Source organism: Apium graveolens, unplaced genomic scaffold (genome assembly GCF_009905375.1).
Source record: "Apium graveolens cultivar Ventura unplaced genomic scaffold, ASM990537v1 ctg1768, whole genome shotgun sequence".
NCBI classification, from domain to species: Eukaryota; Viridiplantae; Streptophyta; class Magnoliopsida; order Apiales; family Apiaceae; genus Apium; species Apium graveolens.
The window spans coordinates 34,330-55,026 of NW_027417385.1; the positions used below are offsets into that span (position 1 = coordinate 34,330).

Consider the following 20,697-nt stretch of genomic DNA (forward strand, 5'->3'; position numbering starts at 1 on the left):
TGGTTTTCCAAGGTCTTAATAGAAATAGCTTGACTCTTGTACATAAGCTTAAACTCCTCTAATTCAGATTTTTCATTGGCTTATTGCAGCTGGAGTTGTTGTCTTGGTGCATATTACGGTTGCTGAAAACTAGGGGGTTGTACTGCTTAACTGGATATTGTTGATAAGGCTGTTGAACCGCATTCTGAGTGTTGCTCCAGCTGAAATTAGGATGATTGCGGTTGTTGAGATGATAGGTGGCTGGCACTGGTTGTTGCGATCGCTAGAAGTTGCTCACAAACTGAGCTGATTCACTAGAAATTGTGCACTGATCCATCTCGTGGGCACCAGCACAAAGCTCACAGACACTAGCGATTTGATTAACTCCATAATTAGCCAAAGTGTCCACCTTCATTGTCAAAGCCTTAAGTTGGGCAGCGATAACAGTTGTTGCGTCCGACTCCAGAATTCCTGTGACTTTTTCTTGAGTCAGCATCTGGGAAGGATTCTGGTACTCATTAGCATCCATCAGTTCAATAAGTTCATAAGCTTCATCGTAGCTTTTAGCCCACAAGGCTCCTCCTGATGCTGCATCAAGCATGGGTGTAGAAGTAGCACACAATCCATTATAGAAACAGTTGATAATCATCCAATCAGGCATGCATTGTGTGGGCACTTCCTTAGCATCTCCTTATATAGATCCCAAGCCTCACACAGAGACTCTCCAGTTTGCTGAGCAAACTGAGTAAGAGCATTCCTGATTGCAGCAGTCTTCGCCATAGGGAAGAATTTAGTGAGAAATGTTTGCGCAAGATCCTCCCAAGTGGTGATAGACCCTGCTGGTAGAGAGTGTAACCAGCACTTAGCTTTGTCCCTTAGAGAGAATGGGAAGAGGTGTAGCTTGATAGCATCTTCATTCACATCATTAAACTTAAAGGTGTCGCAGATCTAGATGAAATCCCTGATGTGCATGTTGGGGTCTTCAGTAGGAAAACCCCCAAACTGAACTGAGTTCTATATCATCTGAATCGTGCTTGACTTGATCTCAAAAGTGTTAGCCTTGATGGCTGGTCCGATGATGCTTGACTGAATGTCATTAATCTTAGGCTGAGAATAGTCCATCAAAGCCTTCGGATTTTCCGCTTGATCACCCATCTCTACTAAAGTTGGTTCTTCAACTTTCTCTTTTTCTTCTTCCTTCTTTTCTTCCTCAAAAACTTCCTTACGAACTACCACAAGTTCTTCCTCGACTTTATCCAGTGTTCTCTTACGAGTACGCGAACGCGTATGCATACACCCTCGATAGAGTACCTGAAATAAAACAAGGAACAAATAAGTAATAACGTTCGAGTCAATAGTACCTGAAAATAAGATTGACTAAATTAATATATATGACAAATATGGGATTCTAACTTCATTAAATACTTCATTCAATAGCCTTATTGTTCTCAACCTTAGCATACAATAGTGATCACACTAATCAGACAACACGAAACTGATAAACGCCAACTTTCTTTGCACGAGTACCATACTACCAGATATCCACAAAAGAGATAGAAGTTGAATAAACACCAATTATATTGAGACCCTATATGCCAATAGCATTTGACAACATAACGGTTTAAGCACAAGTTATCTATCTTGATTGCACAGGGCAAGTAAGATGGGTAAAATTACCTACGAATCATGCATAACAATAACACATGAACCTATACTATCATGACAAGTTCTAAATCTTTAAATTCACTGTCGCTTCATTAAGAATTAACACACTATCTTATAAGTTCGCGACGCTCATAAGACGAATACGTACAACCAATAGTAGGATATCAATCAATCACCACATACTAAGGTATCAAAACAATTTAACTAAAGAAATTCATAAATAAATCCGCTAGAACCCGATGATAACGATTAGCCTATGATCGGACTCATCATCAACGTGGGTTTCGATGAAAGCATGGTATAACAAACGTAGTCTTTATAACGAATAAATAAAACCAAGTACAAACGAGAGTAAAGGTTCACAAGTAAGAAAACTAGCATCCAACTACAACTTAAAACAAAGATTCACAAGTAAAAACAAGATCTTCTTCGTCTTCATTGAATTGTGCTAAAACGGTCTTCTTACGGCTCTCCTTGTGCTCTAGTATGTCTCTCTCTGAAAACGTTCTTATTTGAATATATATAGCAGGCCTTTGCAATCTGGAAGTCTCCCCAATTAGAATCAAATTAGAATCAAGATTCTTTAATTTCCGCACTTGAGCGGCCGCGCACTATTACAGCGCGTGCGCGTCGTCCTTCTGGGAAAACTCAGATTTCATCTTTTTTTTTACTACTTCGAGCCGGGTTTCAACGTGCTTTTAGCTCCACGGCCGCGCGCTGTAACTATTACAGCGCGTGCGCGCTGTCATCAACGTGGGTTCCGATGAAAGCATGGTATAATAAATATAGTCTTTATAATGAATAAATAAAACCAAGTACAAACGAGAGTAAAGGTTCACAAGTAAGAAAACTAGCATCCAACTACAACTTAAAACAAAGATTCACAAGTAAAAACAAAACAAAATCTTCTTCGCCTTCATTGAATTGTGCGAAAACAGTCTCCAAAGTCACCTTTCATGAAAGATATCGAGAATCTTTCTTAGTAAAATTTGATAATTAATATTATAATAGAATTCATTTTTTTTAATATAATAAATAATCAAAGGGCTTGTGAGGGACCTGCTCTACTAGGCCCAGCTGAATTCTTTGCCTTGCTATTTAATTATAAAGTGCTGAAAGGTATAAAAAAAACTCGATGTGGGATTGAGAGGCGTCTAAAAGTTCTGTTTTTTCATTGTACTGTTTGCGAAATTTCTGTCATTATCGGTTCAAATACCTGTTTTCTCTAAACCAAATATTGATATGCCTTACTTTTCATGAAGATTCACCCGATATGACTTTGTAGTAGGCTTCACTCGTTGCTTTTCCATTTGGTGGTAATTCTACGCAACACTTTTTAAGCAGTCTTTTAAATGTATGTACAAATCAGGATGAAGCTATTACCGGTACTAAGTTACCAACTCATTGGATATGTGACAAGAAGTTTGACAACATCCTTTTTATAAAAACTTTGTTTAAACAACCCTGTTTGTCTCCGGATCAAGCTCTATCAGGAAGCGACATGATTTCTCGGCTGGTAGCATAACAGCAAGAATCGTCATCATTCTGACTTTAGTTGTTCCATATAGTTGATTGGTTCGATGAGCTTGACCTTTACTGGAATCCTCTGTGGCTAAACCTCATTTGAGACCTTGTACAAAGTGAGAGTTGGGGTGTCAAATACAGATTTGAGAGCCTACCGTAATCCTCTCTCACAAACATCGCTGGGTGACATAAACAGATTTCTAATACATGGCCCATGGAATACCAAACTCAAAAGCGCTTTCCATATATTTAAAACCCATGCTTTTACTGTCATCAAAAATATTATAACACACATTCAATCCAGCAAATTCTTTCTATATATCTCCCTCAAAAGCACAGCCGTCATCACTATTCCCTAACCTCTAATCTTTGTCAGCATACAAATGGGTATCAGATGATTGCAGATTCATCAGCTTGAAACTATGGGCATCAGTTTTGGATGGTGAGGGTAAGTCGGGGACCACAACAAATGTACAAGACTACAAGACAATTTTGGACGACTAAGCTTGAAACTTAAAATACATAATGTCAATCCATCAGCTTATAATGTGAAAAGAAATAAAATTTGTACAATAGCATGGACTGTATGACATTGAGGAAGCAAAACTAGTTCATTTTCTAGAGAAAGTTAAGATTCCTGTTAAATGGACTGCTTTTAAATACCAACTTCAGACCAAATTAAATCATATAAACCAACATCCGAACTCATATCAACCAATCAACAAGCTGCCAAGAGCATAATATAGATTGATGTGTGCAGTACAGGAAACGAACTGCTGCACCACACTCAAAACATACACACAGCTGAATCTGGTGAACATGGCAACTTTCAATAACAGTTACCTGCTTTACTAGATGCTCCTAAGAACAAGCGTATTCAAATTTCATTATACTCAAATTGACTCTTCCAACCAGTGAGGCTCATCGGGTTGTGAAAAACTTGGTTGAGGAATAAACAAATTTGTGTGCGTGCATCTTCTGTTCTTTTTCTGCTCAGCCTGCCTTTTTTAGCACGCACCTGATTATCCGTCCCATTAGGCGTCAGAATGGTGTCACAACAAGCAAAAAGTACTGTTAACAAGGAACATTCGTCACCGTTTTAGCCTCTCCAGAACCTTCAAAGTACAAAGGGTCGAATTTTGAACTATTGACTCCAAAGTCACAACTCACAAGGCATATTATTGTGCTCTGGGAAATTCCATTGTTGTCATTCTATAGGAACAGGACACATGTTTTAACCAAATTATCGTAATGCTTCCTTCTTAAACCAATATCGGACATGCCTTACATCCCTAAAGATGCACACAATATTAGGCTTCTTCCAGTGTTTTTATAATCACAGAAGGATGTCCCGTTCGGTGGTTCCAATACTAACTTCATTGGACATGTGATAACTGTTGAGAGTACTGAAGAATGTGAAGATGGCAGCTCAGCTCTATAATCTGACTCAGCATGCCACGTCATCAGAATGCCACATGTAGAAGTTAGTTACAACAGAATCAATCATGTCCACTCACTCTTTCTCTCTCTGAAGACATATATTAGACACATTAGCTAGTTAATCATTTTTCAGTTTTACTACTATATTTTTTCTCATTCTTCTTCTTCAAGAAACATGTAAACAGTAATCAGTAATGCTTTTGTAATCATTAGATTGATTTACAAAGATGTTCATAGTTAAGTTCATTCCGCATTATTCAATCTTGTAACATGGTATCAGAGCATGTGGTTTCGATCTTGGAGTGCTTGATTTTAGTGTTTCTGTTCGTGATTGATGCAGTGTTCTTCGATTGATTGTGTTTATCTCAGAGTGAATGTGTGTTCGTAACATCTTCTCGATCGCATCGTGTGTTCATATCATCTTATTGTTCACATCGGTAATCTTCTGATTGTTATTGATCTATTAATCTTATCTGTATCTGTTTGATATCTTTGTGTTTCTTAATAGTTCTAAGTTCGTTTGATTCTCTCTACGATCTGTTTGATTCTCTCTACGATCTATTTGATTCGCTACGATCTGTTTGCTACGATCTGTTTGATCTGATTGTTCTTCATATTCTACTTGTTGATCTTGTTTCTTGAAGATAAGTATCCTAAAAGTGTTGCAGTCAATCGTTTATAGTTACTATTTCTTGATCGTTTTCTACTAGAGTCATAAATACTGTGAATTGTTTCTGAAAATGGCAACAAACGTTGATCCGATACAAGAAAATGTAGTTGATCCGTCACAGAATCCTGTTTCACCATACTACATTCATCCTTCTGATAATCCTGGCATGAAATTGGTATCGTTTAAGTTTGATGGAAAAGGCTATGGAGATTGGAAACGATCTATGCTTATTAGTCTTGCAGCAAAGAACAAGACAGGTTTTGTTGACGGGACGATTAGTAAGCCAAATGTTAATGATGAGACTTATAGAGCATGGGATAGATGCAACAATATGATGATTTCTTGGATTTTGGAGGTTTTAGATCAAGATATTGCTAGAAGTGTGTTATATTTTAATACGGCGAGAGATGTATGGGTCAATCTTGAGGAAAGATATGGGCAGTCTTCTGGGACTATGTTGTTCTCTTTGCAGCAGAATTTGCATGAAATGAAACAAGGTTTGGATAGTGTTTATGGCTACTACACTAAGATGAAGATGATCTGGGATCAATTTGATGGAATTGATCCACTTCCTAGCTGTGAATGTACAAATTGTACCTGTACTATAAGAGCAAAGTTGCTTAAGTCTCAGGAAGATAGAAGGCTTGTAGAATTTTTGATGAAACTAAATGATGGTTTTGAGATTATAAGGGGGAGTATTTTAGTGATGAATCCACTACCAACAATCTCACATGCTTATAGATTGTTGCTTCAAGAGGAAAATCATAAGAAGCTATATCAAGGATCAACTGGAACTGAAGAAGTAATGGCATTTGCTGCAAATCATAAAAGGATGTTTCAAGATAAGTTCAGGCAGGGAAATGGTAATAGACAAAATTACAATCTGAATGATACTAGAGCTCGAATGAATAGTTATTTCTGTGATCATTGTAAAACTGCAGGCCATACCATTCAAAGGTGTTACAAACTCAATGGCTATCCACCCCACTTTAAATTTGATAAAGACAAGAGAATTGCTGCAAATGCACATAATGAAACTGATTCAGCATCTGCAAGTGTACCTGCTGAAGCTGAAAACACTATAACATTGACTGCAGCTCAGTATTCACAATTGATTCAGTTATTGGGAAAAGAAAAATTGGATGATAGTCAGTATAAGTCTGCAAATGTTGCAGGTAAAATGTCTTTATTTTCTTCAACATTTACTTGGATAATGGATAGCGGAGCCACAGATCATATGTGTTATGATTTGTCCATCTTCTCTACATATAAGGAGCTTCAGAATTCTGGTAATAAAATTACCATTCCTAATGGTAAACAGGTCTTAATAACACATATTGGTACAGTACATCTGCATAATAACATTGTTTTACATGATGTTTTGTATGTGCCAGACTTCAAGTTTAACTTGATTTCAATACCAAAACTGTGTAAGGATCTAAATGGCATAGTAACATTCACTAGTGATAAATGTTTTCTTCAGAGATCTTCAATGAGTCAACAGCTTCTTGGTAATCTCAAGAATGGACTTTACTACTTAGTTGATACTCAAGAGCAGTTTAATCAATCAGTTGTAGTTGTAGCATCTACTGAGAAAAGTGATGAAAAAAAAGTGAAGCTGTGGCATCTCAGAATGGGGAATTTGCCAGTAGAGTTACTTCATCATATCCCAGATGTGTTTGCTAAACCATGTCATCTTTAATCAATATGCCAAATCTGTCCTGCAGCAAAGCAAACTAGAAGACCATTTACAAGTAGTACTACAGTCACTTCAGCAAGATTGGAACTTCTGCACTTAGATATATGGGGACCATTCAAAGAACCAACTTATAATAAGTGTAGATACTTAGTTACAATTGTAGATGATTTCTCTCGGATGTGCTGGGTATTCTTGTTACAGTTTAAATCAGACGTGGTCCAAATATTTCAGTCTTTTGTTACCTTAATTGAAAATCAATGTGGTTGTTCTGTGAAAATAGTTCGTACTGATAATGCTGCTGAACTATGTGCTGGTGATATGCAAAAATTTTATAATTCGAAAGGAATACAACATCAAAAAACGTGTGCTTACTCACCCCAACAAAATGGGGTGGTTGAACGTAAGCATATGTTGGATATCTAATCTAAACATATCAAATAAATTAGAATATTATGATTGATATGTGAGGATTTGGCCAGCAAGTAATGGCTTAATATTAGGGTGAATAAAAGGCAGTAGAATCATATTAGGAGCTGTCATTGCGTGTTTCCTTCTATAGGTGTCGTTTTCTATTGTATTTATATTCTGTTTTGTATACTCTTTCTTGGAAGGCTAATACATCAGTTTTCTTCTCAGTTTATATACATACTAGAGCGTGCGTGTGTATTAATTCTATACTTGGTATCAGAGCCTACTAGATGGAGACGAACAAAGCTAAAGAGAGTTCGTTTGGTTTGAGTTATCCAATGTTGACAAAAGTAAACTACACGGTCTGGGCGCTTAAGATGAAGGTGTTTATGCAGGCTCACGGCGTGTGGGAGGCAATTGAACCCAAGGATGCTAAGGCTGCACTCGAGGACAAGATTGATAAGCGCGCGCTGGCAGTAATCTACCAGGGAGTCCCAGAAGATGTACTGCTGTCTATCACGGAGAAAAAGACATCCAAGGACGCTTGGAATGCATTAAAAACCATGTCGATGGGTGCGGAAAAAGTGAAATCAGCCAAGGCTCAGACATTAAAACGTGAATTCGAGGTACTACAGATGAAAGAAAATGAGGCATTCGATGAGTTCTATCTCAAACTAAATAGTCTGGTCACCAATATTAGAGCGTTGGGGGAGAAAATGGAGGAGGCATATGTTGTGAAAAAAATTCTCAGGGTTGTTCCCACCAGGTTCTTACAGATTGCATCAGCTATAGAGCAATTCGGGAACCTGAATGAGATGTCAGTTGAAGAAGTCATTGGTTCTCTTACAGCACATGAGGAGAGGCTGAAGGGGTCGACTGAAATAAACCATGGGCAACTTCTTTTGACAGAAGAAGAATAGAGAAAGAAAGAAATCAGTGAGGGACAATTACTCTTAACTCGAGAAGAGTGGTTGAAGCGTAAGGACAAAGATAGTGCTCGAAATAGTTGTGATTATCGGGCGAGAGAGGGAGGTCGTGTGACTCGTGACAAGAGCAGGGTGAGATGCTATAACTGCCAAGGATATGGGCATTTCGCATATGAATGTCGTAAACCACGGAGAGAAAGGGAGGTTCAGAAGGAAGCTAATCTCTCTAAAGTTTAAGAGGATGAACCGGCACTACTCATGGTCGAGGTGGGCCCAACAGAGGTGGAGTCAATGTTACTCAAGGAAGATGCTGTTGTTCCGGAGCTGCTAGGAGATCGTGAAAAACAAAGGGATTCCAAAATTTGGTACTTAGACAATGGCGCTAGTAATCACATGACAGGGCAAAAGGGAAAATTTAAGGAGCTAGATCAGCATGTGACGGGCAAGGTAAAATTCGGTGATGGGTCAACTGTGAATATTAAAGGCAAAGGATCGGTTGTATTTCAATGCAAAAATGGTGAGGAACGAACGCTAACGGAGGTATACTACATCCCAAGCTTGTGTAATAATATTATAAGCTTGGGACAATTGTCCGAGGCCGGAAACAAGGTGGTTATGGAGGACGAGTATTTGTGGTTATACGAGAAAAATGGCAGACTTTTAATGAAGGTGAAGAAAACTGACAATCGATTGTATAAGATTAGTCTTGAGGATAGCAAGCACTCATGTTTACTTGCAAAGATGGAAGAGGATACGTGGTTATGGCATGCCCGTCTTGGAGACGTGAACTTTCAAGCAATGGAACTCATGTCAAGAGAGAACATGGCATATGGAATTCCGAGCTTCATGAAGCCTCTGAAACACTGCGATGGTTGTTTGATGACTAAACAGGCCAGGAGGCCCTTCCCTACAGAGACACAATTCAAATCAAGAAAATTGTTGGAACTTGTGCACGCGGATATTTGTGGTCCAATTGCCCCAACCACTCCCGGAGGTAATCAGTATTTTTTATTGTTTGTTGATGACTTTAGTAAAAAAATGTGGGTATACATGTTGAAGGAAAAGGGTAGTGCATTCGAGATGTTTAAAAGGTTCAGAGCATTAGTTGAGAATGGTACTGAAAGACGCATAAAAATATTACGCACTGATCGGGGCGGAGAGTTTTGCTCAAAAGAGTTTATAATATATTGTGAAAAGGACGGGATTCAGAGGCATCTTACAGCACCATATACCCCGCAACAAAACGGGGTGGTGGAGAGAAGAAATCGAACTGTGGTAGCCATGACAAGGAGTTTCTTGAAGGAAGCGAAGTTACCAGCGTATATGTGGGGTGAGGCCGTGAGATATACGATCTATATATTAAATCGCTTGCCGACTCGTAGTTTGAATGTGAGAACACCATATGAGGCGTGGCATGGCGTGAAACCGGATTTGGAGCATGTAAAGGTATTTGGGTGCACAGCATTCATGAGAGTTCCAGCAGTAAGAATAAAAAAATTAGATGATCGATCGAAAATGGTTGTATATTTGGGAAAGGAACCAGGTACTAAAGGGAGTAGATTGTATGATCCGCAAACCGGGACTGTGCACGTCAGCAGGGACGTAGTCTTTCAAGAAAAACGGTTCTGGAAATGGGAACAAGGTAGTGAGAATGAATTGGTGATCCCAGGTAAATATATTGAGATGGAGAATGTATCAAGTAATGAGAATATTGTCGAGGTGGAAGATGAACAAATCACACCTGTGCAGTCGCCAATGTCAGCAGCTGGGTCGTCGTGGGAGACATCAAATGAATCGGACTCAGGCAGTAGTGAACCTAGAAAATTCAGATCATTAGACGAGATCTATGGTGAAACAGAAATTATTAATGCGATTGATGAGCTGATGCTGTTAAAATTGGAGAGCCCGGTATCATTTAATGAAGCAACTGGAGAGAAGGAATGGGAAGCTGCAATGAGAGTTAAGTTTGACACAATTGAGAAAAATGGCACGTGGGTTTTGACAGACTTGCCACTTGGACATAAACCAATTGGTTTAAAATGGGTATATAAATTGAAGAAAGATCCGGAGGGGAATGTGGTTAAATACAAAGCCCGTCTCGTGGCGAAAGGGTATGTTCAAAGAAAGGGAATAGATTACGATGAAGTTTTTGCGCCTGTGGCAAGACTGGATACTGTACGATTGTTATTAGCACTCTCAGCCAAGGAAGGGTGGGAAGTCCATCACCTCGATGTTAAAGCAGCATTTCTAAATGGTGAACTTAGTGAGGAAGTGTATGTTTCCCAACCTGAGGGTTTCATAAAGAAAGGGGAAGAAGGGAAGGTGTATAAACTGGTGAAAGCATTGTACGGGCTTCGTCAGGCTCCTCGGGCATGGAATGCTCGCTTAGATAAATGCTTGAAGGAACTGGGATTTAACAGGTGCTTACACGAACAAGCAGTATATACGAAAAGGTCAGGTAACAATGTAATCATAGTAAGTATTTATGTTGATGACCTGTTAGTTACAGGGTCTGACAAACAAGAAATTGAAGATTTTAAGGCCGAGATGAACAAGCAATTCGAGATGAGTAACTTGGGGTTGTTGTCATTTTACTTGGGGTTGGAAGTGAATCAAGGGAGAGAGTTCACTACAATAAAACAGTCTGCCTATGCAAAGAAATTGTTGGAGAAGAGTGGAATGGCGAATTGTAACTGGTCGAGGTATCCTATGGAAAATAAAATTCAACTCGACAAGGATTGGGGGGAAAGTTGGTAGACGCCACAGAATACAGGAGCATTGTTGGAAGCCTGAGATATTTAACTCATACACGACCCGACATCTCATATGTTGTGGGTGTGGTGAGCAGGTTTATGGAGAAACCGACGATTAAACATCATCAGGCACTGAAGCACATACTGAGATACGTGAAAGGAACAGTTGATTATGGACTGGTTTATGCAACAGAAAATGATGGAAGGGTGTTATCAGGGTTTTCGGATAGTGATTTGGCCGGTGACGTGATAGATAGGAGAAGTACAGGAGGCATGTGCTTTTATCTGAACAGGAGTCTGATCTCATGGGCTTCGCAAAAACAAAGGGTGGTCGCGCTTTCTTCGTGTGAAGCTGAGTACATGGCAGCTACCACAGCTGCGTGTCAGAGTGTGTGGTTACGAGGGTTGCTCAAGGAAATCACAGGTCAACAGTTGGGACCAGTTATTCTCCATGTTGATAACAGGTCTGCAATTGAGTTAATGAAAAATCCAGTGCAGCATGGGAGAAGTAAACATATAGACGTGCGTTTTCATTTCATCCGCGAGTGTATTGAGGAAGGAAAATTAGTGGTCAAGTTCGTGGTCTCGCAAGAACAGCGTGCTGATATTTTAACCAAGCCTTTGGGCAGAATTAAGTTCGAAGAAATGAGGAAAGCATTAGGTATCACTGATCTTGCTGAGTTCGTGCCGAGTGTGTGAGCTGGAGGTGTGTTCAGATTAGGGGGGAATGTGTTGGATATCTAATCTAAACACATCAAATAAATTAGAATATTATGATTGATATGTGAGGATTTGGCCAGCAAGTAATGGCTTAATATTAGGGTGAATAAAAGGCAGTAGAATCATGTTAGGAGCTGTCATTGCGTGTTTCCTTCTATAGGTGTCATTTTCTATTGTATTTATATTCTGTTTTGTATACTCTTTCTTGGAAGGCTAATACATCAGTTTTCTTCTCAGTTTATATACATACTAGAGTGTGTGTGTGTGTATTAATTCTATAGCATAGACATAGTCTACTGCACGAGCTTTATTCTTTCAATCTCGAGTTCCAATTCAATTCTGGGGAGAATGCGTACTATCGGCAGGTCATCTTATTAACCGAATGCCTTTGCAAAGTTTAAGCTTTAGTAGTCCGTATGAAAAGTTTTTTTTCTGAAAATCCAGATTTATCTCACATACGAGTATTTGGGTGCTTGTGTTTTGTTTCTGACTTAACACCTTCAAATACAAAGTTTGATGCAAAAGGAATTGCACACGTCTTCATTGGTTATCCAGCTGGAAAGAAAGGCTACAAAGTCCTTCATCCAGTCACTCATCAGGTATCAATCTCACGAGATGTTATTTTTCATGAACGTAATTTTCCATTTCATGTAAAAGACAATATTACATCTCAACCATTCTTTCTTCCTCAAATCACCTTTCCTTCTTCTGATACATTTCCTATACCTGATGCATTTGAAATGAACAATGGTTATATTGATTCTATTCCTGTTCATAGTCAAACCAATCAGCCTTCCACTTCACAGACATCACATACTAATTCTTTAACTCAAGATCTTTCTGACGTTGATAACTCGGCTTCTTCCTCTGGTCATTTTCCAATATTAAGAAGAAGCACTCGAGTACATAAACCATATGTCCTTCTTGACAATTATATATGCAATATTACCATTGCAGACATACCTGAGAAATGTCACTGGTGTAATTTGGTGTCATTTAACAATCTTTCTACTTAATCTCATGCTTTAGTAGCCAATAGTGATTCTGTTGTTGAACCTACTACGTATAAAGAGGCTTTTACAGATCCAAGATGGATTATGGCAATGGAGAAAGAAATACAGGCATTGATACAAAATAACACATGGGTTTTAACTGATCTCCCACCTGGTAAACGTCCCATAGGGTACAAATGGGTGTTTAAAATCAAGCTCAAGTCTGATGGGACTGTGGAACGTTACAAAGCTTGTCTCGTGGCTAAAGGTTATAATCAGAAATGGGGGATTGATTATGAGGAAACATTTTCTCCAGTAGTTAAAATGACCACTGTACGCTGTTTACTTGCAATTGCTGCTAGCCGGAAATGGGAATTACACCAGCTTGACGTGAATAACGCATTCCTCCATAGAGACTTGTTTGAAGAAGTATATATGTTACCACCACCAGGTTTTCCTAACCCTTTTAATCAGGTATGCAAACTTATCAAATCACTGTACGGTTTGAAGCAAACTTCCCGCCAGTGGTTTGCTAATTAGTGGGGGAATTATATGCTAAGGAATTCATTCAATCAAAGTATGATTATTCATTGTTTATCAAAAAGAATGGAATGCATATGACAGTGGCTGCTGTATACGTTGATGATATTATTCTGACAGGAAGTGATGCACATGAAATTAAACAGCTCAAACTGCATCTTGATAAGACTTTTAGTATTAAGGATCTTGGAAAGCTCAGTTTCTTTATTGGTATAGAGATTGGTTATCTAGACAGTGGCATTTCTATGTCCCAAAGAAAGTTTACTATGGAGTTGTTGGAACAATCAGGAATAGTTGAGTTTAAAAATGCAGTCACCCCCTTCCTATAAATCTAAAGTTGAGTGCTACAAAAGGGGAATTATTTCATGACCCAAGCCTGTACAGATGCCTAGTTGGGAAGCTAAACTTTTTAACCCACACTAGACCAGATTTGTCATTCACAGTCCAACACTTAAGTCAATTCTTACAGACTCCAAGAGTACCTCATTATCAAGCCTTGGTTCACACTCTGAATTATGTAGCAAGCACAGCAGGGCAAGGAATTATCTTGAATGCAGACTTACAGCTCACCCTATAGGCCTTCTCTGATTCAGACTGGGGTGCTTGTTTAGACACTAGGAGGTCAATAACTGGTTACTTGATGAAGCTTGGTAAGTCTCCAATCAGTTGGAAATCTATGAAACAGAGTGTTGTGTCTAAGAGTTCAGCAAAGGCTGAATATAGAGCTATGTCTGCAGCAGCTTCAGAGATAACTTGGCTTGTGAGATTACTATCAGAGTTAGAAGTCACTAATCTACCACCAGTGATACTACATTGTGATAACCAAAGCGCCATACACATTGCTAAGAATCCGGTGCAACATGAGAGAACAAAACATATTGAAATCGATGTTCATTTCACTAGAGACAAGGTGCTGAAGGGTTTAATTCAACTCACTTACTTGCCTACTGCAAATCAGATTGCAGATGTGTTTACTAAAGTACTACCTTCAACTCAGTTTAAGGAACTACTTAACAAACTAGGAATGTCACAGGGTCATTCCAGTTTGAGGGGGACTGTTGAGAGTACTGAAGAATGTGAAGATGCCAGCTCAGCTCTATAATCTGACTCAGCATGCCACGTCATCAGAATGACAGATATAGAAGTTTGTTACAACAGAATCAATCATGTCCACTCACTCTTTCTCTCTCTGAAGACATATATTAGACACATTAGCTAGTTAATCATTTTTCAGTTTTACTACTATATTTTTTCTCATTCTTCTTCTTCAAGAAACATGTAAACAGTAATAAGTAATGCTTCTGTAATCAGTAGATTGATTTACAAAGATGTTCATAGTTAAGTTCATTCCGCATTATTCAATCTTGTTACAATAACAAGTTTGAAGATTTTTTTTACAAGAACCCTTCAAAGTTCTTATCGGAAACAACATGATTTCTGCTATGGCATGCATAACAGCAAGAACACTTAACATTTTCAACAGGGATCATAGTACTTGCAGGCTAACCACAATGAATACATGTTTGTTTTAGTTCCGTCAAGTGAATATGTCTTTTTAAGTTGACATGTGAAAGGAACTAGGAATTTCGGCAGCATTGCAATATGTTCAATGTATTTAGAATGCAAGTAATTCATAGATACAAGGCCAAATCCTGCCGGATAATTCAGATCACACCATATTTTCAGACTTTTTGTCTAGCTCCTAAAATAAACAAGAAATTTTCCGTGTTGCTCAACCACCTTGTTAAACATGCTTCCTGATCTTGAGAATACAGATATATAATCAAGAATTGCATTAATAAAGAATATAAAACAAGGAAAGAATATACAAGAACATATATACTACACAGTTGGGGCAAACGGTACTCAAAATTGTACCTCAGAATTATTAAACCAAAATTTTAATCACATGTTTGAAAACACACATATTTGTGTTAACCACCTCCTTAAACTTTTAATTGAAATTCTAATCCACAAATATCATAAAAAAATAATTCTAATTAGACTGACTCATCATAGTTTTAAACTCAGAAAAATTTACAAAACCATCCCCATCAGAATCAACTGATGTAATCATCTTAACACAATCCTGTTCCGTGCACTTCTCCCCAAGCTTTGTCAAAATCTGGTGCAGTTCCGACGAAGAAATAAGTCCATTCCTATTAATATCATACATATCAAAAGCTTCTCGTAACTCGCCTTCTCCATTATCACTTCCAGCTGAGCAAAACTTTGCAAACTCATCCAGACTAACGAATCCGTCTTTATCAGTATCGATTTCTTCCATCATGCGGGTGATTTCCTCAGCTGAAGGCGTACTGCCAAGGGTTTTAATCACCTCGCTGAGCTCTTCAGCAGAGAGTTGGCCATCATTGTTCGCATCGAAACGTTTTAAGGCACGCTTGATTTCGTCAAGGTCTTGGAGGTAAAGAGAGGAGAGTGCCGGCGATTGCTCGGATTTGGAGGTCTCCATGGTTTGGTAGGGTTCGTGAAGGCAATGAAGAAGAGAGGATATAAAATGAGAAATATTGGTACTTGTGGAAAGTATGGTCGTTATTTTTCGTTATTTTTGGAAAGAGAGGATGACCTCACAAGTGGTTGTGGCGGTTCAAGATAGAGAGATATATCACTAATATTTGGGTAAATGACTACTTGATATATAAAAGATTCATACATAAATATTAGCTTTTAAAATTTATTTAAATTTTTCAGTACAGAATTTCATAATATATTATTTCAAAATTTGTACACTATATCTGGTGATCTACTTGCAAATGTAGCTTAATATTCCTTTTTAATATGTTACTCATATTTGTTATAGGTATTTCTTAAATATACAAAATTGTTAAGGCCAAATTCTTGCATTTTAAATACAGTTGAGATGCTCTCGTATGGTTCTGCTACACTGCAAAGTCTGCAATACATGAAAGATTACACTCCCACTTCTCTTCGGGATACAAGACTCTACAAAAAATTATATCTACCTCCAATTTCTCGATAAGAATTCAAACTTTTCATGCGACAAACATTATGTAGCACGCACCTTTGCAGATGATGATGGGCTGATGACCACAATCATTCTGACGAAGATCCAAAGCTTCATTGCTATAAATTCACCAATCCAGTCGAAGGAAGACTAAAGAACCTTTATGTTTTTATCTTTCTTACACTAGCTCCTCAAATCCAAATATTGTCAAGATTCTTATGTAGGCATTATCGCTTAATTCTTTTCATGCACTACTGAATCCTCCACAAAAGATCTATTCCGTACATTTACATGCAATTTGTCCAGAATCCTCCAAGACACGGCATCTGGTGTCCGGCCATTCTTTTTCATTTCTCCCATAATTCTGTACGCTTCTTTCTTCTTACCCAACTTACAAGCAGTATCCATTAGAATATTGTAGCTCACAGTATTTGGATTAATCCCACAGTCAACTAACTCATATATAAAATCACACGCCTCATCAAACTTTCCAGCGTTGCAAAACCCTTTAAGGATAGCCGCATAGACAAAATTATCATGAATCTTGGAGGGCCACACAACATTGTCCCAAAAACTCTTAGCCTCGTCTACTTGGTTAGCATTGAACAATCCATCAATTACTATCGTCCAAGTAATACTATCAGCAATTACACCACCACTCACCATGCTGTTAAACAGATTCATTGCTTCTTTTGTCCGGTCTAATTTAAACAATCCACGAAGAACTGCATTATAAGTCACAACCCCAGGTACAAAACCGTTTTTAGGCATAACATTATGTAATATATTAAGAGCTTCTTCAGTTCTTCCGAGATGTAACAAACCACATATGACGGTGGTAAAGGTCACAGCATCAGGACTGCAAAATTTTCCCGCCATCATATCACACAACACTTGTAATGGCTCCTCAATCCTTTCCATCTTGCAGAAACCATGAATTACAGTGTTGAGGGTAATCACATCAGGCTTGCACTCCGTTTGGAGCATATAAACAAGAACATTCAGAAGCTCAGTCGGGTTATTCACAAGGCAAAGAGCTTTTAGATAAATATTGTAAATCCTAATGACATCCACGCCTTTCTTCTTCAACATGATCTCAAGAACTTTCCTCGCCTTTCCAATATCAGACTCTCGACAAAGACCCTCCAACAAAACTTTATACGTAAATTCTGAAGGCAAGTATCCAACTCCATTTCCCTCTTCCAACAACTGATGAGCCCTCAGACATCCACCAGTTTTACTAAGCCCGTGTATGATAGCATTATAAGAAACAAAGCTGGGCACATATCCTCTCTTCCTCATTATATATGTAATCCTAGACGCACTGTGATACTTCCCATTTTTACACAACGAATTAATAATCTCCCCGTAAGCAAACTCTTCGCACACATTTTTCCCTTGAGGCATATTTTCCGCAATTTCAAACACCTCACTAAACAACCCTTCATTACACAAACACTCAACTAAATTCCCAAACGCCAAATTATTAACACTAACGTCATCCCCATCCCCCATTACTCCCCAAAGCTTCCCCATCAACTCCTTCCACTCATTCCCCTTCTTCCTAACAACCCCGCAAATCAACACACTATACGTAAGCGAATTAGGCCTCACATTATTCTCCCTCATTTCATCAAACACCTTATACGCATCCCCAATCTCCCCAACTTTACAATACCCATTAATCAAACTAGTATACGAAACCACATTCGGAGAATGCCCTCTTCTTATCAGATCGAAAACCAACCTATGCGCATCACGCACCCTCAAAACCCCACAAAACTGATCAATCAACCGATTATAATTACACAAAGACGCCACAAAATGCGGCTTAAACTCAACCAAACGATTGAAAACAAACAATGTAGCTTCCGGGTTTCGATAATCGAGTAATCTGGCAATGATGACATTACAAGTACGTTCATCAGGAACAGCATAAGCAGAAGTAACAAACATAAGAAATCGATGATGAGCTTCGGAGAAGCGATTAGAATCGCATAATGCATGAATAATGGAGCTGAGATTGAGTGAGGTGGGGTGGTAGTTTTGAAGACGGAGGTGATCAATAAGGCCAAGAGCTGCGTCGACATTGCGGTGAGTTGTGCAGAGCTCGTGGATTTTTTTGGTCCAGTAGGCGGGGGTGTTGGTTATGTTAATAACAAGGTTTTGTTGTTGTTGTTGTTGTTGTTGTGTGTGAAATGAGTGTGTGGAGAAGAAAAGTGAGTGCATGTGTGGGAGTGATTTCATTGTTGTTGTTTTAAGTGATTGGGGTTTTGAGAGGAACATGTTTTGAGATGTTTTAGCATGGTTTGGTTAGAGTCGAGGGTGATTATGATTTTTGAACGGGCATCAGGAGTGATGGAGAGCCCCGCTACTCACACCCGCCTTGTCCCGGGTTCCAAAACTCAAATAAGATTCAAACTCTAGAGAAATATGCTATATTCCATAAAATAACCTGGGGCTGCAGAATATAAGTCCTTTTTGGCTGATTCCGATTAATTTTTTCCCTAATTTTATAAGCAAGGACATAACACCCTTCCAAATTTTTAAAATTTAGAATTTATTTTCTCATAGCCTTTTGGAACACCGGTACAAGATAATTGCAAATATTATAAGAAGCTAGGAAAGATTATCAGCATAGACTGTAGGAGTTTTTGCATTTTTTTTTCTTCGAGTGATCATAACTTCATTACCCCTCCGAATAACAAATATTGGAATATACTAAGTCAAGAGTCATTCCAAAAGAGTCCTAGCATATTCCTCAAAAATATTATTAAAAAATAAATCTTAGTGTTTTAAGATATTTTATTGTAATTCAACTCCAACAACATTCTTTATAAATGTATTTTATTAATATTTTATTATTATATTTAAACTCTAGTTATATATTTGAAGTGGAGAAGGAGAGAGAACTGATTGGGCATTGAATGCACATCCATGTCGGCCCTATATGCGGCCGGACCAAGCAGAAGGAAGCTCTAGAGTATAAGATTTTTTTGGAAGGAGTTTAAAGCCGCCGCGTGCCAAGATTGGCTTGCCTGCTCCTGGTTGAATTCCAGGCCATACCGGGTGTTGACGGAGGAATCTGGTAACAACAAAGATTGAGGTTTTTCGCCGAAATTAAGATCTATAACGGTGGTTCTTCGCCGGAAAATCAAGCGGTGTGTGGTGGTTTGTGGTTATTTTAGGCTGAGATTGATCAGAGTAAGTGGAGGCTCTCTTATCAGCTCTCAACTTTTTATACTCTCAATGTGCCTACGTACCCTTTATATAGGGATCAAACCTGACGTAGTTCTTGTGGAACATTAATCTAATGGACTTAGACTTTTTATCCCTAGGCCCGGTAGAAGCCCATCCAGAATTTATATTTCCGCTAGTTTTAGGAATGTCCAACTATGAGGCCCAACCGCGAAGGCCCAAGGCTCATCCGTAATCGCAGGACTTCACGGATAGTGCATCTCCCTGCGCAAGGATACTACCCCGCTACAGCTATCTCCCTTGAGCTACGGATGCAGGTATAGCCACGGTTCACCCCAAGTGCCGGACGCATCCTTGTCCCCCGAATGAGGATAACCCACTAGATAACAAGACAGGTGATCCCAAGCTTTTGGGTGCAAAGTGCAGGATGACTCCAAAGTTCTCCAACGAGGACACCCGTTGAATACAAGAACAGAGTTCCCAAAGCACACACCAATGTTAACCCCGCATCCCCAACGAGGACACCCGTTGAATACAGGAGGAGGGCTTCAATCATCAGGTATACCCCTGGAGGCCTTCAAGTTTTTCACGAAAATCCCCCTCCTTGACCGTCTCAAGGAGGGAATTCTTCAAAGAGTACCTGCAACAAATACGTTAGTAAAAATAATCTCTACTGCTCCTCTTCATGCAAGCTTTATCCCAAAGTCACCATACAGGACGCGTCCTAAGACCCTGGGCGCGTCCTCCCCTTTATGAAGCCAGTAGTATTTCCTCAATAGCTGTTTCTTACAGCATGCCCCGGCGACAAGACGCGTCCTGATAGATACGTGTGCGTCCTCCAGCCTCCATTGCCAAAAGACCACATTTGCCAAGTAATTTCCCCAATGTTGTCGTGTCCACAACACATGGGCGCGTCCTTTCCCAATCATGCACTCCCAAACTTCGCTATCACCAGACCATAAAACATCTCCTCAAATGTAGGCGCGTCTTCTGTGCCTGGACGCGTCCTCACCTTCTACAATGCAATACCGATTTTGACTGTACTTAATTCCATTTGACCCGAGTCAATCCAATGCCAAATTTTGGGTATAACAACTACCCCCCAAATTCCATTTACAGTTGAAAACAAAATTAGAATTTTTATTCAAAAACCACAAACAAAAATTTGTATGGGCCCATGAGGACGCGTCCTACCTT

General features: G+C 39.0%; 2 protein-coding genes and 1 non-coding gene across 3 annotated transcripts; 1 reads left to right on the forward strand and 2 right to left on the reverse strand.

Annotated features, from left to right (window-relative positions):
- Window positions 1-637: 637 nt before the first annotated feature.
- Window positions 638-743, forward strand: LOC141700095 (small nucleolar RNA R71). Its single transcript, XR_012566215.1, has one exon. It is a non-coding gene; the product is annotated as a small nucleolar RNA R71 (small nucleolar RNA).
- A 14,569-nt stretch (window positions 744-15,312) lies between these two features.
- On the reverse strand, window positions 15,313-15,789 carry LOC141700090 (calcium-binding allergen Ole e 8-like). The gene has a single exon (XM_074503866.1). It carries the CDS (start codon window positions 15,787-15,789, stop codon window positions 15,313-15,315), a length of 477 nt encoding a protein of 158 aa, XP_074359967.1.
- A 308-nt stretch (window positions 15,790-16,097) lies between these two features.
- Window positions 16,098-18,714, reverse strand: LOC141700092 (uncharacterized). Its single transcript, XM_074503869.1, has one exon. The coding sequence runs from the start codon at window positions 18,586-18,588 to the stop codon at window positions 16,537-16,539; it is 2,052 nt and encodes a 683-aa protein (XP_074359970.1). The 5' UTR covers window positions 18,589-18,714; the 3' UTR covers window positions 16,098-16,536.
- Window positions 18,715-20,697: the final 1,983 nt, after the last annotated feature.